Source organism: Hyla sarda, chromosome 2, assembly GCF_029499605.1.
Source record: "Hyla sarda isolate aHylSar1 chromosome 2, aHylSar1.hap1, whole genome shotgun sequence".
In the NCBI taxonomy this organism is placed as follows: Eukaryota; Metazoa; Chordata; class Amphibia; order Anura; family Hylidae; genus Hyla; species Hyla sarda.
The window spans coordinates 505,606,015-505,627,219 of record NC_079190.1 but is presented as its reverse complement, the minus strand read 5'-3'; the positions used below and the strand labels follow the sequence as shown (position 1 = coordinate 505,627,219).

At 42.8% G+C, this 21,205-nt stretch overlaps 1 protein-coding gene across 1 annotated transcript in view; it reads left to right on the top strand.

The window, feature by feature from the left end:
• The window catches only part of LOC130357271 (galactosylgalactosylxylosylprotein 3-beta-glucuronosyltransferase 1-like), a gene marked incomplete in the record, with an annotated part of 202,076 nt that overhangs the window by 164,264 nt on the left and 16,607 nt on the right, over window positions 1–21,205 (top strand). The window contains 1 exon segment of the mRNA XM_056559901.1: window positions 6,915–7,447. Within this exon segment, the coding sequence (XP_056415876.1) occupies window positions 6,915–7,447 (533 nt within the window).

The window sequence follows — 21,205 nt, the reverse complement described above, 5'->3', positions numbered from 1 at the left end:
TGGATATTTTTTTTTTTTCCTAAGTATTTATCATTTCAGTCAGGATGGTGACAGAACCTGGAATCTGACAGCGGAGGAGGTTTACCAGACTGTATCTTGTTGCCAAGGGACTGAAAGAATCATTTTTAGAAAAAAAAAAAAGACAGGAGGAAAGTGACTCCATCTCACAATGTGCAGCAACCGTATTGCTTATGGCCTTAAGAGGATAAGACCAAATGGATCTGCAAACCCCACGTAAAATATGAGATGACCAGGCGACCGGGATAGAGATGATACATATGATCCCTAAACATTCATGAGATCTACCTATCAGACCCTCGGTGATGACCTTAACCCCTTAAGGACCCAGCCAATTTTCAGTATAGGGCCCGGCCATTTTTTGCACATCTGACCACTGTCACTTTAAACATGAATAACTCTGGAATGCTTTTACCTTTCATTCTGATTCCGAGACTGTTTTTTCGTGACATATTCTACTTTATGTTAGTGCTAAAATTTTGTCGATACTTGCATCATTTCTTGGTGAAAAATTAAAAAATTTGATGAAAAAATAGAAAATTTGGAATTTTTTTTATTTTGAAACTCTCTGCTTATAAGGAAAATGAATATTCCAAATAAATGATATATTGATTCACATATACAATATGTATACTTTATGTTTGCATCATAAAATTGACCTGTTTTTACTTTTGGAAGACATCAGAGGGCTTCAAAGTTCAGAAGCAATTTTCCAATTTTTCACAAAATTTTCAAAATCGGAATTTTTCAGGGACCAGTTAAGTTTTGAAGTGGATTTGAAGGGCCTTCATATTAGAAATACCCCATAAATGACCCCATTATAAAAACTGCACCCCTCAAAGTATTCAAAATGACATTTAAAAGATTTATTAACCCTTTAGGTGTTTCACAGGAATAGCAGAAAGTTGAAGGAGAAAATTCTAAATCTTCATTTTTTACACTAACATGTTCTTGTAGACCCAGTTTTTAGAATTTTTACAAGGAGTAAAAGGAGAGAAATCTTCCTAAAATGTGTAACCCAATTTCTCTTGAGTAAGGAAATACCTCACATGTGTATGTCAAGTGCTCTATGGGTGCACTAGAGGGCTCAGAAGGGACGGAGCGACAGTGGGATTTTGGAGAGTGAGTTTTTCTGAAATGGTTTTTGGGGGGCATGTCCCATTTAAGAAGCCCCTATGGTGCCAGAACAGCAAAAATCTCCCCACATGGCATACTATTTTGGAAACTACACCCCTCAAGGAATGTAACAAGGGATACAGTGAGCCTTAACACCCCACAGGTGTTTGATGACTTTTTTCTAAAGTTAGATGTGTAAAAAAAAAAAGTTTAAAAAATTTAAAATTCAGTTTTTTCCCCAAATTTTACATTTTTACAAGGGGTAATAGGAGAAAATGACCCCCAAAATGTATAACCCCATTTCTTCTGAGTAAGAAAATACCCCATATGTGGATGTAAAGTGCTCTGCTGGCACACTACAATGCTGAGAAGAGGAGGAGTGCCATTGAGCTTTTGGAAAGAAAATTTGTTTGGAATGGAAGTCAGGGGCAATGTGCGTTTACAAAGCTCCCCGTGGTGCCAGAACAGTGCACCCCCCCCCCCCACACACACACACACATGTGACCCCATTTTGGAAACTACACCCCTCACAGATTTTAACTGGCGTTTAACAGATCTTTGGAACAGTGGGCTGTGCAAATGAAAAATTACATTTTTCATTTTCACAGACCACTGTTCCAAAAATCTGTCAGACACCTGTGGGGCATAAATGCTCACTGTACCCCTTATTACATTACGTGAGGGGTGTAGTTTCCAAAATGGGGTCATATGTGGGGGGGGTCCATTGTTCTGGCACTATGGGGGCTTTGTAAACACACGTGGCCTTCAATTCCGGACACATTTTCTCTTCAAAATCCCAATGCTGCTCCTTCTCTTCTGAGCATTGTAGTGCGCCCGCAGAGCACTTTACATCCACATATGGGGTATGTTCTTACAAAATGGGGTTACAAATTTTGGGGGGCTTTTTTCCCTTGTGAAAATGAAAAATTTAGGGTAACACCAGCATTTTAGTGAAAAAAATTTTTTTTTTCATTTTCCCATCCAACTTTAATGAAAAAATTTCAAACACCTGTGGAGTGTTAATGCTCACTATACCCCTTGTTACGTTCCGTGAGGGGTGTAGTTTCCAAAATGGGGTCACATGTGGGTATTTATTTTTTTACGTTTATGTCAGAACCGCTGTAAAATCAGCAACCCCTGTGCAAATCTCCAATTTAGGCCTCAAATGTACATAGTGCGCTCTCACTCCTGATCCGTAGAGCATTTTACGGCCACATATGGGGTATTTCCGTTTTCTGGAGAAATTGCATTACAAATTTTGCGTTACAAGTTTTGGGGGTCTTTTTTTTCCTTTTAACGCTTGTGAAAATAAAAAGTATGGGGCAACACCAGCATGTTAGTGTCAAAATTTAGTTTTTTTTACACTAACATGCTGGTGTAGACCCCAACTTTTCCGTTTCATAAGGGGTAAAAGGAGAAAAAGCCCCCAAAATTTGTAGTGCAATTTCTCCCAAGTACGGAAATACCCCATATGTGACCCTAAACTGTTTCCTTGAAATACGACAGGGCTCCGAAGTGAGAGAGCGCCATGCGCATTTGAGGACTAAATTAGGGATTGCATAGGGGTGGACATAGGGGTATTCTATGCCAGTGATTCCCAAGTAGGGTGCCTCCAGCTGTTGCTAAACTCGCAGCATGCCTGGACAGTCAGTGGCTGTCCGGAAATGCTGGGAGTTGTTGTTTTGCAACAGCTGGAGGCTCCGTTTTGGAAACATTGCCGTACAATACGTTTTAAATTTTTATTGGGGGGGGGGGGGGGCGGTGTAAGGGGTGTATATGTTGTGTTTTACCCTTTATTTTGTGTTAGTGTAGTGTAGTGTTCGGGTACATTTGCACTGGCGGGTTACGGTGAGTTTCCCGCTAGGAGTTTGCGCTGCGGTGAAAAATTTGCCGCAGCTCAAACTTCAAGCAGGAAACTTACTGTAAACTCGCCCATGTGAATGTACCCTGTACGTTCACATGGAGGGGCAAACCTTCAGCTGTTTCAAAACTACAACTCCCAGCATGTACTGACAGACCGTGCATGCTGGGAGTTGTACTTTTGCAACAGCTGGAGGCACACTGGTTGGAAAACCTTCAGTTAGGTTCTGTTACCTAACTCAGTATTTTCCAACCAGTGTGCCTCCAGCTGTTGCAAAACTACAACTCCCAGCATGTACTGATTGCCAAAGGGCATGCTGGGAGATGTAGTTATGCAACAGCTGTTGGTACACAATTACAACTCCCAGCATGCCGAGACAGCTGTTTGCTGTGTGGGCATGCTGGGATTTGCAGTTTTGCAACATCTGGGGGGCTACAGCTTAGAGACCACTGCACCGTGATCTCCAAACTGTGGCCCTCCAGATGTTGCAAAACTACAAATCCCAGCATGCCCAGACAGCAAACTACTGTTTGGGCATGCTAGGAGTTGTAGTTTTGCAAGATCTAGAGGGCCACAGTTTAGAGACCACTGCACAGTTATGTCCAAACTGTAGCCCTCCACCTGTTGCAAAACTGCAAATCCCAGCATGCCCACACAGCAAACAGCTGTCTGGCATCGCTGTCCTCCGATGGGTAAGTCGATGGGTAAGTGGACCTCCGGCACTGGTTTCTGATGGTTTCCCTGTTCTACCCCACCTAATGTGGGTGGGCATAACGGGGAAACCGAAAGTTAACCCCCCCCCCCCCCCCGTCCCCGATCTGCTATTGGTCGTCGCATCTAAATGACCAAAAGCAGGGATAGTAGGGGTGGCAACCCTGCCACTTCACTCCTATCCCTCCAGGGGGATCGTGGGTGTCTTGGACAACCCCGATCCCCCTTATTTTCCGGGTCACCGGAGACCCGTATGACCCGGAATTGCCACAAATCGCCGGTGTGAATTCACCGACGATTTGCGGTGATCGCCGACATGGGGCATTTGCGCGGGGTGCCTGCTGATAGATATCAGCACTCACCCCGGTCCGATCCCCGCTCGGCACGCAGCGGGGACCGTAATTCCCACGGGCGTACAGGTACGTCCTGGGTCCTTAAGTACCAGGGTGTCAGGACAGACCCGTACGCCCTGGGTCCTTAACAGCTTAAAGGGGTACTCCGGTAGAAAACAATTTTTTTTTTAAATCAACTGGTGCCAGAAAGTTAAACAGATTTGTAAATTACTTCTATTAACAAATCGTAATCCTTTCAGTACTTATCAGCTGCTTTATGCTCCACAGGAAGTTGTGTAGTTCTTTCCAGTGTGACCACAGTGCTCTCTGTTGACACCTCTGTCCATGCCAGGAACTGTCCAGAGCACGAGTGGTTTCCTATGGGGATTTGTTTGTACTCTGGACAGTTCCTAAAATGGACAGAAGTGTCAGCAGAGAGCACTGTGGTCAGACAGAAAGAAAATTCAAAAAGAAAATAACTTCCTGTGGAGCATACAGCAGCTGATAAGAACTGGAAGGATTAAAGGAAAACTGTCAGCCTGTTCACCCACACTAAACCTTATACACTGGCTTATAGTGTGGGTGAACAGGAGTCCGACGAGGGGTCACTTACCTAAATATGTCCAGTAGGTCCTGAGATATGTCCCCCAGAAGATCCTCTGCTGAATTCAGTGAATCCATAGAGAGAAGGAGCTGGGCGCTGACTTCTCCCAGCTCGCTCTCTTTTGTCAACATACAGTAAAGCAGCAATCTATATAGATCAGTGTTTTCCTGTAACCCCTTGCTGGGCTGAGCACTATGCACAGGCCCAGCAAGGAGTTAGCTAGCACTGCTGAACAGCGCTAGTTAACTCTTTTGGAAAAATACCTCTATATAGCTGGCTGTATACTGAATAAAGAGATTAGAAGATCATTTACCCACCCCTGCTCCTTGTCCCGTGTAGGCCAGCCTCTAGTGATGACATCCCTAGAGGCGGAGCTACACAAGAAGAGGAAAGCTGGAACGTGGATGTTAAGTTAGGCTCTGTTCCCATTGTGCTGCTTTAGAATGCCTTTTTATTTAAAAAAATATATATATGTTAAAATGTATAATGTGAACAGACCCTATATGGCAATGTTTCCCAAACAGGGAGCCTTCAGCTGTTGTAAAACTACAACTCCCAGCATTGCCATACAGCCCTGGCTGGAAACAGCCTCACACTGCTTTTTTAGTGATACATTTTATGCACAATGGCTAAATTTGTTCACAAAATTTGTTCTCCTAGACCAGTGCTCTCCAACCAGTGTGCCTCCAGCTGTTGCATAACTTCAATTGTTTACATTTAGGGGAAAACATTTTTTAGTTTTTTTTAGGGGGGAGAGGGGTGGACTGCTGAAAAAAAATTCCACTTAGTGTTTTTCTGGGGTCTTGTTCTCACCATACATTGTTAAGTGACATGTTAAATGTATTCTTAGGTTCATTACGATTACAATAACATCCAGTTTATGTAGTTGTTTTATGTTTTACTAATTTTGCACAATAAAACACTTGAAAAATTTATTATATTTTGTTTTTGTGTTGCCGCATCCCATTTTTTTCAAGAATTAATTTCCAATGGGGCCATTTGGGAGTAACTGTGACTTTTTATTATGTTAGGAAGAATAAAATTCTGCAATATTGCCTGTGTTTTTTTTTTATTATACAGCTCAACACCGCTGTGCGGGGACCACCACCCGTTAGAACCATGAATGTACGGCGCAGTTCAGAAAGGGGGTTACAGCCTAGTTTAGGGAGACCATTTTCACACCCCCTACTGGCTGACTACCCAATGTTGCCCGGGCTGCGTGTAACCCAGCTTTTCCGGTCTCCTTAACGGGGTACTTCGGCCCCAAGACATCTTATCCCCTACCCAGTGTTATGCCTCCCGACCACGGGGACGGAGTATTGTGACGTCATGACTCCGCCCCGTGTGACATCACGCCCCGCGCCCTCAATGCAAATCTACGGGAGGGGGCGTGACGGCTGTCACGCCCCCTCCCATAGACTTGCATTGAGGGGGCGGGGCGTGACGTCACACGGGGCGGAGTCGTGACGTCACGATACTCCGTCGCCGTGGTTGGGAGGCATAACACTGAGAGCCTCCAGCGCTTCCTGCAGTGCTTACAGGTGAGTGCTGCATGCTAGATTGTGGGGGTCCCCAGCGGCGGGACCCCCGCGATCAGACATCTTTTCCTCTATCCTCTTGGGGCCCGGAGTACCCCTTTAAAGGGGGACTCTGCCCCTAGGGGATAACATATCTGTTCACAAGGGTCTGGCCGCCATCTCTGGGCTGGCGCTTCAGTCACGGAAGTCTATGGCTTCGGTGATCGTGACATCTTGCCACGCCCCCTCCATTCATGTCTATGGGAGGGGGCGTGGTGACTGTGTTTTACTGTCATCCGGCACGGAGGGGAGCTCACTCTGTGCACCGGATGACTGGGGTGCTCCCGCCGAGATCTCAGGGGTCTAGCCGCTGGGAATAGGGGATTACATACTGTATATACTATGCAATATATATATATATATACATATATATTGCAGACTATTAATTTATATCAATGAACGTTGTGTAATACTCAGTTTGTACTGTAGAGGCACTGTAGGGAACGCGGGTTTTAGCAGGTCAACTCTACATGATCAGATTATCGTCAAGGGATCCTTCGAATATATAGGAATGATCAAATATAGAAGATCCCTGTGAGATACAGTGTCTACTACATTACTTGAAGACCACAATTTTTCGTAGCACTGGACATTGAACATTTTTGACTAAAAAAAAATCCACCAATTTTTTTTCTTCTTTCAAAAGTGTAATGTTATTTATCAGCTTAATCTAAGTCATCTTTGTTTTCTTACAGAGGAGATAGGTGACAATTCCACAGTCAAACCCCTGTTCAGCAATGTGACCCAGAGCAAAGATGACTCTCTCCAATGTGTCAATCAGTTCCCCACGCGGGAGAGTTCAGTCGTGGTCAGGACGTACGTCTATTCGAGACCGCCACCATGGAATGAAGAGATTCCAGTCATCTATGTGATCACGCCCACGTACACAAGGCCTGTCCAGAAGGCCGAGCTGGTCCGACTGGCCAACACTTTCCTCCACGTGGTCAATTTGCACTGGATCGTGGTGGAAGATTGTCCGAGAAAAACAAAACTGGTGGCCAATTTGCTGGAGAAAGCAGGACTGAACTTCACCCACTTGAATATTGAGAGTCCCCATAACCAAAAAGTGGGCTTATCAAGGACGCCTGAGGTCACCCCTCGAGGAACCGTGCAAAGGAATCTTGGACTTCGGTGGCTTCGAGACAACGTCAAGGCTTTGAACTCTCCAGAAGGAGTTGTCTATTTTGCCGATGACGATAACACGTACAGTCTTGAGGTCTTTGAAGAGGTAAGTGCTTTACGGAGAGTGATTTAATACGTACAGCTCCCTGGAGAGCCTTGGTCGGCCTTCAGACATAATAAATATCTTAATTCACCATTGTAATTGCCTTCGGGTAACACGCTTAATCACCTTTAATGTTGAATTTTCAGTTTTATGCCTATTGAAAAATCAATATGTTTTTGCTCCTTAATTAAGTTGTGATTTAATCGGGGATTGTAATGGGCAATAGGCCTCATTGTGTAATGAAGACGTCATTAGACCTTCGAAGATCATCGGCCACCATCACATTACTCGAAGGAGATGACCTCTGGACAAACCCCCAGGTTCTTAAGATAACAAAACGGAGATAATATGAATGTTGTTGGAGCAAATCGATGATTTAGTCATGAATTATAATGGACAGTGTGGGCCTTATTGTTTATTGAAACAGTCATTACACCTCAGAAGAACACACGTCGCCATCACATTACTCCAAAAGTTGACATCTTTCGAAAAATCCTTAAAGGGGTATTCAACTGCTAGACATCTTAACCCCTATCCAAAGGATAGGGGATAAGATGTCTGGTCTCGGGGATCCCGCTGCTGGGGCCGCCAGCGATCTCCCACAGAACCCGGCATTCTAATCAAATGCTGGGTCCTGTGGCAGTGGTCATGATGTCACGGACACGCCCCTCCTGAAGTCAAGCCACGCTCCCTCCATTCATGTCTATGGGAGGGGGCATATCTTCCGACATGCCCCCTCCCATAGACATGAATGGAGGTGGCGTGGTGTGGCGTCAAAAGGGGAGTGGCCCTGACATCACGACTACGGCCTCCGGACTCCGAACGTTCTGAACAAAATGTTCAGAATGCTGGAGCACCGGAGTACCCCTTTAAGTTCTGAAGATAGCGAAAGGAATATTGTTGTTTCAGTATTCTTATTGTGTAGTGAAACACCTTAGAAGAACACACGTCGCCATCACATTACTCAAAAAGTTGACGTCTGAATAAACCACCAAGTTCTGAGGATAGCAAAATAGAAATTATTATTATTATTGTTGTTGTAGAAAATCCATTATTTATTTATGGATTGTAATGGGCAGGGGCATTATTGTTTATTAGAACAGTCATTACACCTTAGAAGACCATCATAGTGCTCAAAAAGTTAACATCTGAACAAATCCCCCCAAGTTCTTGAGGTAGCAAAAAGGAAATAATGATATTGTTGTTGTAGCAAATCCATAATTTAGTCACGGATTGTAAGGGGCAGAAAGCTTTATGGTGAAAGTCATTACAGCTTAGAAGAACACTTCCCATCATCACATTATTCAAAAAGTTGACATCTGAACAAACCCCTAAAAGGAAATAATAATATTGTTGTTTGAGCAAAGCCATGATTTAGTCATGGATTGGAATGGAAAGTATCCTTATTCTGTAGTAAAACTCATTACAGCTTAGAAGAACACTTGCCGCCATCATATTACTCTAAAAGTTGACCTCCAAATAAACCCTCAAGATCGTGAGATGGTAAATTGGAAATGATATTATTGTTGTAGAAGCAGCAAATCCATAATTTAACCATGGAATATAATGAGCAAAAAGCCCTATTGTGTAGTAAAACAGTCATTACACCTTAGAAGATCACCTGCCTTCATCACATTTCTCAAAAAGTTGACCTCCAAATAATTCCACAAGTCCTTGAGATACCAAAATGAGATAAGGAAATAATTGTTATTGTCATAGGAACAAATAATTGATTTAATCATGGCTTGTAACGAGCAAAAAGTCTTGTTACATAGTTAAAGGGGTACTCCCGTAGAAAACTTTATTTTTTATTTATTTTTTTAAATCAACTGGTGCCAGAAAGTTAAACAGGTTTGTAAATGACTTCTATTCAAAAATCTTAATCCTTCCAGTACTTTTTAGGGGCTGTATACTACAGAGGAAATGCTTTATCTTTTTAGATTTCTCTGATGTCATGACCACAGTGCTCTCTGCTGACCTCTGCTGTCCATTTTAGGAACTGTCCAGAGCAGGAGAAAATCCCCATAGCAAACATATGCTGCTCTGGTCTTAGACAGCAGAGGTCAGCAGAGAGCACTGTGCTCGTGACAGAAAAGAAATCCAAAAAGAAAAGCATTTCCTCTGTAGTATACAGCCCCTAAAAAGTACTGGAAGGATTACAAATTTTTTTTTTAATAGAAGTAATTTACAAATCTGTTTAACTTTCTGGCACCAGTTGATTTAAAAAACAATAGTTTTCAACGGGAGTGCCCCTTTAAAGAAATGGCAGGCTGACGTCACTGCACCGAGGAGCGGAGCAGGGGGACAGCTAAGGGGAAGCGCGGGCACTGGGCTGCTGTGGGCAGTAACTACCATCAGCTTTGGTTGCTGCCCCTGCAGACCGGGGACCTACTACTATGAGCCATAACAATAGGTCTCCAGACCAGAGGAGCAGTAGAGCAACAAAGCGGGACAGTATGGTGGCCTAAAACTATATATGGGGGCAGTTTGGGGGCCTACAGCTATATTTGGGGGCACGGAGGGGGCTAAACTATTTTATGGGAAGTTTGTAAATAGTTGGGTGTTGTACTGCAGAAAGGGGCCTGAAGTATTAGTTTGTCTGGTTCTGTGGAGAAGTCTTGTATGGGAGAAATCTTCATGGCGGTCTAGGCCAGATAGTGAAGAAAAGAAAAGTAAACAACTCCGGTTAGAGAAGACGTCCCCTGTAAATTGGGGGACTGGGGTGAGGAACAGGGGGGCCTGTTATAGAGGAAAGTAAAGCATATTAATTATACTATAATCATTACAAAATGTCTCTAATATGAGGGGTACAATTTTTAGCAATGGGCTGTCAAGGGGTACTCAGGCAAAAAAAATAAAAAAAAGGCCTTACGCCTTACTGTATAGTTGTGAAATCAAAATCATTACACTCAGGGGTCAAGTCCTGGGGAAAAAGTGTGGGAACTCTTCTACTCAAGGGCCGGTCCTGCAGAATTCCTGCAAATGGGAACGGTGTTCCTGCTGTGAAAAAAGTGGAGGAACTCAGTTCCCATGTGTTCTTACAAGACTTGAGCCCTGATTACACCATAGAACAGTGGTCTTCAACCTGCGGACCTCCAGATGTTGCAAAACTACAACTCCCAGCTTGCCCTGACAGCCGTTGGCATGCTGGGAGTTGTAGTTTTGCAACATCTCGAGGTCCGCAGGTTGGAGACCACTGCCATAGAAGATCATCTGACACCACTCAAAAAGTTGACCCCTGGACAAACCCCGAGTTCTTGAGGTAACAAATGGAAATAATGTTATTGTTGTAGAAGCAAATCATTGATTTAGTCATGGACTGTAATGGGCTACGGGCCTTGAATCTCATTACACCTTAAATGTATAACTACTATATATCCTGATCCCATAGAGATAGCAGCAGTATACTGATAGAGCTGGAGGGGAGGTGTGTAACTACTATATATCCTGAACCCATAGAGATAGCAGCAGTATACAGATAAAGCTAGAGGGGAGGTGTGTAAATACTATATATATCCTGATCCTATAGAGATAGCAGCAGCAGTATACAGATAGAGTTGGAGGGGAGGTGTATAACTACTATGTATACTGATCCCATAGAGATAGCAGCAGGATACAGATAGAGCTGGAGGGGAGGTGTGTAACTACTATATATCCTGATCCCATAGAGATAGCAGCAGTATACAGATAGAGCTGGAGGGAAGGTATATAACTACTCTATATATCCTGATCGCATAGAGATAGCAGCAGGATACAGATAAAGCTAGAGGGGAGGTGTGTAAATACTATATATATCCTGATCCTATAGAGATAGCAGCAGTAGTATACAGATAGAGTTGGAGGGGAGGTGTGTAACTACTATATATCCTGATCCTATAGAGATAGCAGCAATATACAGATAGAGCTGGAGGGGAGGTGTATAACTACTATGTATACTGATCCCATAGAGATAGCAGCAGCAGTATACAGATAGATCTGGAGGGGAGGTGTGTAACTACTATGTATTCTGATCCCATAGATATAGCAGCAGTATACAGATAGAGCTGGAGGGGAGGTGTATAACTACTATATATCCTGATCCCATAGAGATAGCAACAGTATATAGATAGAGTTGGAGGGGAGGTGTATAACTACTATATATCGTGATCCCATAGAGATAGCAGCAATATACAGATAGAGTTGTAGGGGAGGTTTATAAGTACTATATATCCTGATCCCATAGCAATAGCAGCAGTATACAGATAGAGCTGGAGGGAGATGTATAACTACTATATATCCTAATCCTACAGAGATAGCAGCAGCAGTATACAGATAGAGTTGGAGGGGAGGTGTATAATTACTATATATCCTGATCACATAGAGATAACAGCAGTATATAGATAGAGCTGGAGGGGAGGTATATAACTACTATATATCCTGATCCCATAGAGATAGCAGCAGTATACAGATAGAGCTGGAAGGGGAGGTGTATAACTACATATCCTGATCACATAGAGATAGCAGCAGTATACAAATAGAGCTGGAGGGGAGGTGTATAACTACTATATATCCTGATCCCATAGAGATAGCAGCAGTATACAGATAGAGCTGGAGGGGAGGTGTATAACTACTATATCCTGATCCCATAGAGATAACAGCAACAGTATACAGATAGAGCTGGAGGGGAGGTGTATAACTACTATATCCTGATCCCATAGAGATAGCAGCAACAGTATACAGATAGAGCTGGAGGGGAGGTGTATAATTACTATATATCCTGATCACATAGAGATAGCAGCAGCAGTATACAGATAGAGCTGGAGGGGAGGTGTATAACTACTATATATCCTGATCACATAGAGATAGCAGCAGCAGTATACAGATAGAGCTGGAGGGGAGGTGTATAACTACTATATATCCTGATCCCATAGCGATAGCAGCAGCAGTATACAGATAGAGCTGGAGGAGAGGTGTATAACTACTATATATCCTGATCCCATAGCGATAGCAGCAGTATACAGATAGAGCTGGAGGGGAGGTGTATAACTACTATGTATACTGATCCCCTAGAGATAGCAGCAGTATACAGATAGAGCTGGAGGGGAGGTGTATAACTACTATGTATACTGATCCCATAGAGATAGCAACAGTATATAGATAGAGTTGGAGGGGAGGTGTATAACTACTATATATCGTGATCCCATAGAGATAGCAGCAATATACAGATAGAGTTGTAGGGGAGGTTTATAACTACTATATATCCTGATCCCATAGCAATAGCAGCAGTATACAGATAGAGCTGGAGGGAGATGTATAACTACTATATATCCTAATCCTACAGAGATAGCAGCAGCAGTATACAGATAGAGTTGGAGGGGAGGTGTATAATTACTATATATCCTGATCACATAGAGATAACAGCAGTATATAGATAGAGCTGGAGGGGAGGTATATAACTACTATATATCCTGATCCCATAGAGATAGCAGCAGTATACAGATAGAGCTGGAAGGGGAGGTGTATAACTACATATCCTGATCACATAGAGATAGCAGCAGTATACAAATAGAGCTGGAGGGGAAGTGTATAACTACTATATATCCTGATCCCATAGAGATAGCAGCAGTATACAGATAGAGCTGGAGGGGAGGTGTATAACTACTATATCCTGATCCCATAGAGATAACAGCAACAGTATACAGATAGAGCTGGAGGGGAGGTGTATAACTACTATATCCTGATCCCATAGAGATAGCAGCAACAGTATACAGATAGAGCTGGAGGGGAGGTGTATAATTACTATATATCCTGATCACATAGAGATAGCAGCAGCAGTATACAGATAGAGCTGGAGGGGAGGTGTATAACTACTATATATCCTGATCCCATAGCGATAGCAGCAGCAGTATACAGATAGAGCTGGAGGAGAGGTGTATAACTACTATATATCCTGATCCCATAGCGATAGCAGCAGTATACAGATAGAGCTGGAGGGGAGGTGTATAACTACTATGTATACTGATCCCCTAGAGATAGCAGCAGTATACAGATAGAGCTGGAGGGGAGGTGTATAACTACTATGTATACTGATCCCCTAGAGATAGCAGCAGTATACAGATAGAGCTGGAGGGGAGGTGTATAACTACTATGTATACTGATCCCCTAGAGATAGCAGCAGTATACAGATAGAGCTGGAGGGGAGGTGTATAACTACTATATATCCTGATCCCATAGAGATAGCAGCAGTATACAGATAGAGCTGGAGGGGAGGTGTATAATTGCTATATATCCTGATCCCCTAGAGATAGCAGCAGTATACAGATAAAGCTGGAGGGGAGGTGTATAACTACTATGTATACTGATCCCCTAGAGATAGCTCCAGAGATAAGGAATGGAAATGATATTATTGTTGTAGGAGCCAATTATCCTTAGGAGGAAAAGTTTTTTAATTTAGTGTAGAAATTAAAAATGGAGGAAGGGAGCGATATTAATAGAACAAGTGAATCCGCCAAGAGAATTCTCTGGTAATAGAATGTAATCTTAACCCAAATAATTTGGAGGCGGCGTTCGCTGTGATTCATTAGTAGTTGGTTCTTTGGGTTCATTACAGCAGTGAGGAAGGACCTGGTGGAATATTGGATGTACAGCGGGCGACACCATGATTAATATCGCTCATTAGCATATCAAGTACCGCGTGCGCTAAATCCCCGTAATCTACCGCACAACAACGACTTATAGCCAAAGCCATCCATCATAACACATCCACAACACCCTCCGCCCGCTACACAAATCACCCATTGGGCAACACTGTGGCAGCGGCTGCCCATCAAAATATGCAACGGTATGAATAGTGTAACAAATAATTACCGGGATGTAGCAGAGCTGAAGTTCTCATTGCTGTTCCTTATTTCTATTTCTTTATTCTTTAAGGAAGCACTCCGGGAAGTATATAACTACTATATATCCCAATCCCATAGAGATAGCAGCAGTATATAGATAGAGCCAGATTGGAGGTGTATAACTACTATATATCCCAATCCCATAGAGATAGCAGCAGTATATAGATAGAGCCAGATTGGAGGTGTATAACTACTATATATCCCAATCCCATAGAGATAGCAGCAGTATATAGATAGAGCCAGATTGGAGGTGTATAACTACTATATATCCTGATCCCATAGAGATAGCAGCAGCAGTATACAGATAAAGCTGGAGGGGAGGTGTATAACTACTATATATCCTGATCCCATAGAGATAGCAGCAGCAGTATACAAATAGAGCTGGAGGAGAGGTGTATAATTACTATATATCCTGATCACATAGAGATAGTAGCAGTATACAGATAGAGCTGGAGGAGAGGTGTATAACTACTATGAATCCCGATCCCATAGAGATAGCAGCAATATATAGATAGAGCAAGAGGGGAGGTGTATAACTACTATAAATCCTGATCCCATAGAGATTGCAGCAGTATACAGATAGAGCAAGAGGGGAGGTGTATAACTACATATCCTGATCACATAGAGATAGCAGCAGCAGTATAAAGATAGAGCTGGAGGGGAGGGGTATAACTACGTGATCCCATAGAGATAGCAGCAATATACAGATAGAGTTGTAGGGGAGGTTTATAAGTACTATATATCCTGATCCCATAGCAATAGCAGCAGTATACAGATAGAGCTGGAGGGAGATGTATAACTACTATATATCCTAATCCTACAGAGATAGCAGCAGCAGTATACAGATAGAGTTGGAGGGGAGGTGTATAATTACTATATATCCTGATCACATAGAGATAACAGCAGTATATAGATAGAGCTGGAGGGGAGGTATATAACTACTATATATCCTGATCCCATAGAGATAGCAGCAGTATACAGATAGAGCTGGAAGGGGAGGTGTATAACTACATATCCTGATCACATAGAGATAGCAGCAGTATACAAATAGAGCTGGAGGGGAGGTGTATAACTACTATATATCCTGATCCCATAGAGATAGCAGCAGTATACAGATAGAGCTGGAGGGGAGGTGTATAACTACTATATCCTGATCCCATAGAGATAACAGCAACAGTATACAGATAGAGCTGGAGGGGAGGTGTATAACTACTATATCCTGATCCCATAGAGATAGCAGCAACAGTATACAGATAGAGCTGGAGGGGAGGTGTATAATTACTATATATCCTGATCACATAGAGATAGCAGCAGCAGTATACAGATAGAGCTGGAGGGGAGGTGTATAACTACTATATATCCTGATCACATAGAGATAGCAGCAGCAGTATACAGATAGAGCTGGAGGGGAGGTGTATAACTACTATATATCCTGATCCCATAGCGATAGCAGCAGCAGTATACAGATAGAGCTGGAGGAGAGGTGTATAACTACTATATATCCTGATCCCATAGCGATAGCAGCAGTATACAGATAGAGCTGGAGGGGAGGTGTATAACTACTATGTATACTGATCCCCTAGAGATAGCAGCAGTATACAGATAGAGCTGGAGGGGAGGTGTATAACTACTATGTATACTGATCCCATAGAGATAGCAACAGTATATAGATAGAGTTGGAGGGGAGGTGTATAACTACTTTATATCGTGATCCCATAGAGATAGCAGCAGTAGTATACAGATAGAGTTGTAGGGGAGGTTTATAACTACTATATATCCTGATCCCATAGCAATAGCAGCAGTATACAGATAGAGCTGGAGGGAGATGTATAACTACTATATATCCTAATCCTACAGAGATAGCAGCAGCAGTATACAGATAGAGTTGGAGGGGAGGTGTATAATTACTATATATCCTGATCACATAGAGATAACAGCAGTATATAGATAGAGCTGGAGGGGAGGTATATAACTACTATATATCCTGATCCCATAGAGATAGCAGCAGTATACAGATAGAGCTGGAAGGGGAGGTGTATAACTACATATCCTGATCACATAGAGATAGCAGCAGTATACAAATAGAGCTGGAGGGGAAGTGTATAACTACTATATATCCTGATCCCATAGAGATAGCAGCAGTATACAGATAGAGCTGGAGGGGAGGTGTATAACTACTATATCCTGATCCCTTAGAGATAACAGCAACAGTATACAGATAGAGCTGGAGGGGAGGTGTATAACTACTATATCCTGATCCCATAGAGATAGCAGCAACAGTATACAGATAGAGCTGGAGGGGAGGTGTATAATTACTATATATCCTGATCACATAGAGATAGCAGCAGCAGTATACAGATAGAGCTGGAGGGGAGGTGTATAACTACTATATATCCTGATCCCATAGCGATAGCAGCAGCAGTATACAGATAGAGCTGGAGGAGAGGTGTATAACTACTATATATCCTGATCCCATAGCGATAGCAGCAGTATACAGATAGAGCTGGAGGGGAGGTGTATAACTACTATGTATACTGATCCCCTAGAGATAGCAGCAGTATACAGATAGAGCTGGAGGGGAGGTGTATAACTACTATGTATACTGATCCCCTAGAGATAGCAGCAGTATACAGATAGAGCTGGAGGGGAGGTGTATAACTACTATGTATACTGATCCCCTAGAGATAGCAGCAGTATACAGATAGAGCTGGAGGGGAGGTGTATAACTACTATATATCCTGATCCCATAGAGATAGCAGCAGTATACAGATAGAGCTGGAGGGGAAGTGTATAATTGCTATATATCCTGATCCCCTAGAGATAGCAGCAGTATACAGATAAAGCTGGAGGGGAGGTGTATAACTACTATGTATACTGATCCCCTAGAGATAGCTCCAGAGATAAGGAATGGAAATGATATTATTGTTGTAGGAGCCAATTATCCTTAGGAGGAAAAGTTTTTTAATTTAGTGTAGAAATTAAAAATGGAGGAAGGGAGCGATATTAATAGAACAAGTGAATCCGCCAAGAGAATTCTCTGGTAATAGAATGTAATCTTAACCCAAATAATTTGGAGGCGGCGTTCGCTGTGATTCATTAGTAGTTGGTTCTTTGGGTTCATTACAGCAGTGAGGAAGGACCTGGTGGAATATTGGATGTACAGCGGGCGACACCATGATTAATATCGCTCATTAGCATATCAAGTACCGCGTGCGCTAAATCCCCGTAATCTACCGCACAACAACGGCTTATAGCCAAAGCCATCCATCATAACACATCCACAACACCCTCCGCCCGCTACACAAATCACCCATTGGGCAACACTGTGGCAGCGGCTGCCCATCAAAATATGCAACGGTATGAATAGTGTAACAAATAATTACCGGGATGTAGCAGAGCTGAAGTTCTCATTGCTGTTCCTTATTTCTATTTCTTTATTCTTTAAGGAAGCACTCCGGGAAGTATATAACTACTATATATCCCAATCCCATAGAGATAGCAGCAGTATATAGATAGAGCCAGATTGGAGGTGTATAACTACTATATATCCCAATCCCATAGAGATAGCAGCAGTATATAGATAGAGCCAGATTGGAGGTGTATAACTACTATATATCCCGATCCCATAGAGATAGCAGCAGTATATAGATAGAGCCAGATTGGAGGTGTATAACTACTATATATCCTGATCCCATAGAGATAGCAGCAGCAGTATACAGATAAAGCTGGAGGGGAGGTGTATAACTACTATATATCCTGATCCCATAGAGATAGCAGCAGCAGTATACAAATAGAGCTGGAGGAGAGGTGTATAATTACTATATATCCTGATCACATAGAGATAGTAGCAGTATACAGATAGAGCTGGAGGAGAGGTGTATAACTATTATGAATCCCGATCCCATAGAGATAGCAGCAATATATAGATAGAGCAAGAGGGGAGGTGTATAACTACTATAAATCCTGATCCCATAGAGATTGCAGCAGTATACAGATAGAGCAAGAGGGGAGGTGTATAACTACATATCCTGATCACATAGAGATAGCAGCAGCAGTATAAAGATAGAGCTGGAGGGGAGGGGTATAACTACTATATATCCTGATTCCATAGAGATAGCAGCAGTATACAGATAGAGCTGGAGGGGAGGTGTATAACTACTATATACCCTGAGCCCATAGAGATAGCAGCAGTATACAGATAAAACTGGAGGGAGGTGTATAACTACTATATCCTGATCCCATATAGATAGCAACAGCAGTATACAGATAGAGCTGGAGGGGAGGTGTATAACTACTATATATATTCTGATCCCATAGAGATAGCAGCAGAAGTATACAGATAGAGCTGGAGGGGAGGTGTATAACTACTATATATCCTGATCCTATAGAGATAACAGCAGTATAGAGATAGAGCTGGAGGGGAGGTGTATAATTACTATATCCTGATCCCATAGAGATAGCAGCAGAAGTATACAGATAGAGCTGGAGGAGAGGTGTATAACTACTATATATTCTGATCCCATAGAGATAGCAGCAGTATACAGATAGAGCTGGAGGAGAGGTGTATAACTACTATATACCCTGAGCCCATAGAGATAGCAGTGGTATACAGATAAAACTGGAGGGAGGTGTATAACTACTATATCCTGATCCCATATAGATAGCAAGAGCAGTATACAGATAGAGCTGGAGGGGAGGTGTATAATTACTATATATATTCTGATCCAATAGAGATAGCAGCAGAAGTATACAGATAGAGCTGGAGGGGAGGTGTATAACTACTATATATTCTGATCCCATAGAGATAGCAGCAGCAGTATACAGATAGAGCTGGAGGAGAGGTGTATAACTACTATATATTCTGATCCCATAGAGATAGCAGCAGCAGTATACAGATAGAGCTGGAGGAGAGGTGTATAACTACTATATATCCTGATCCCATAGAGATAGCAGCAGTATACAGATAGAGCTGGAGGGAAGGTGTATAACTACAATATATCCTCATCCCATAGAGATAGCAGCAGTATACAGATAGAGCTAGAGGGGAGGTGTATAACTACTATATATCCTGATCACATAGAGATAGCAGCAGTATACAGATAGAGCTAGAGGGGAGGTGTATAACTACTATATATCCTGATCACATAGAGATAGCAGCAGTATACAGATAGAGCTGGAGGGGAGGTGTATAACTACTATATATCCTGATCACATAGAGATAGCAGCAGTATACAGATAGAGCTAGAGGGGAGGTGTATAGCTACTATATATCCTGATCACATAGAGATAGCAGCAGTATACAGATAGGGTTGGTGGGGGGGGGGGTGTATAACCATTTTACATCTATACATCCTGATTTCAAAGACATAGCAGTAGCAGTACACAGACAGAGCTGATCCCATAGAAATAGCAGCAGTATACAGATAGAACCGAAGGGGAGGTGTATAACTACTATATATCCTGACCCCATAGAGATAGCAGCAGTATACAGATAGGGTTGGTGGGGGGGGGTGTATAACCACTATACATCCTGATACCAAATACATAGCAGTAGCAGTACACAGACAGAGCTGATCCCATAGAAATAGCAGCAGCAGTATACAGATAGAACCGAAGGGGAGGTGTATAAGTACTATCTATCCTGACCCCATAGAGATAGCAGCAACAGTATACAGATAGAGCTATAAGGGATGTGTATAATTACTATATATCCTGACCCCATAAAGATAACAGCAACAGAATACTGATCAAGCTATAAGGGATGTGTATAATTACTATATATTCTGATCCCATATAGATAGCAGCTGCAGTATACAGATAGAGTCGGGTTCGGAGGAGTCTGGAGGCTATTAGGAGCGATCTGGTGGGTGATGATGTCATGCTGTAGATCATAGGAAGTTAGCTGACCCAGGACTGACCACTTCTTCTGACACATTAAAGGGGTACTCCAGTGGAAAACATGTTTGAATTGACTGGTGCCAGAAAGTTATACAGCTTTGTAAATTACTTCTATTTAAAAATCTTAATCCTTCCAGTACTTATCAGCTGCAAAGGAAGTTGTGTAGTTCTTTCCAGTCTGACCACAGTGCTCTCTGCTGACACCGCTGTCCATGTCAGGAACTGTTCAAAGTACGAGAAAATCCCCATAGTAAACCTCTCCTGCTCCAGAGAGTTCCTGACACGGACAGAGGTGGCAGCAGAGAGCACTGTGGTCAGACTGGAAAGAACTACACAACTTCCTGTAGAGCATACAACAGCTGATAAGTACTGGAAGGATTAAGATTTTTAAATAGAAGTAACTTACAAATCTGTTTAACTTTCTGGCACCAGTTGATTTTGAGCCCAAAGTTGAGCCCAAGTATGATGGTGGAATGAAAGTGGTGCCAATAGTCAGGGCAAGCATGGCAGGATTATAGGGGCAGCATGAGGGGCACATGGACTGGTGCCTCCACCAATCTGGGGACCTAAGGGCCTCCCGCACCAGCCTTTATGCCCAGATCAGTAAAGACAATGTATTGGTGGGTGTTAGGGAGATTTCCTCCTTTCATCTCATCGCTCACTTTGCTATGGACCAAATGTTCTAGTTACCCCCCCCCCCCCAGGTAGTATATATTTAGTAGTAGGGGGTATGATGCTCACCTCAGTGAAAACAGGGGCCACCGGGCAGCATTACAGCTATAGTAACCAATGGTGGAGAGGTGGCCACACATGCATTTGGCTCTACTCATTAAAGGGGTACTCCGCCCCTAGACATCTTATCCCCTATCCAAAGGATAGGGGATAAGATGTCTGATTGATGGGGTCCCACCGCTGGGGCCCCCTGCGATCTCCCGCAGCACCCCCAGACATCCGGTGAATGTAGCGAATTTCACTCCGTGCCAGA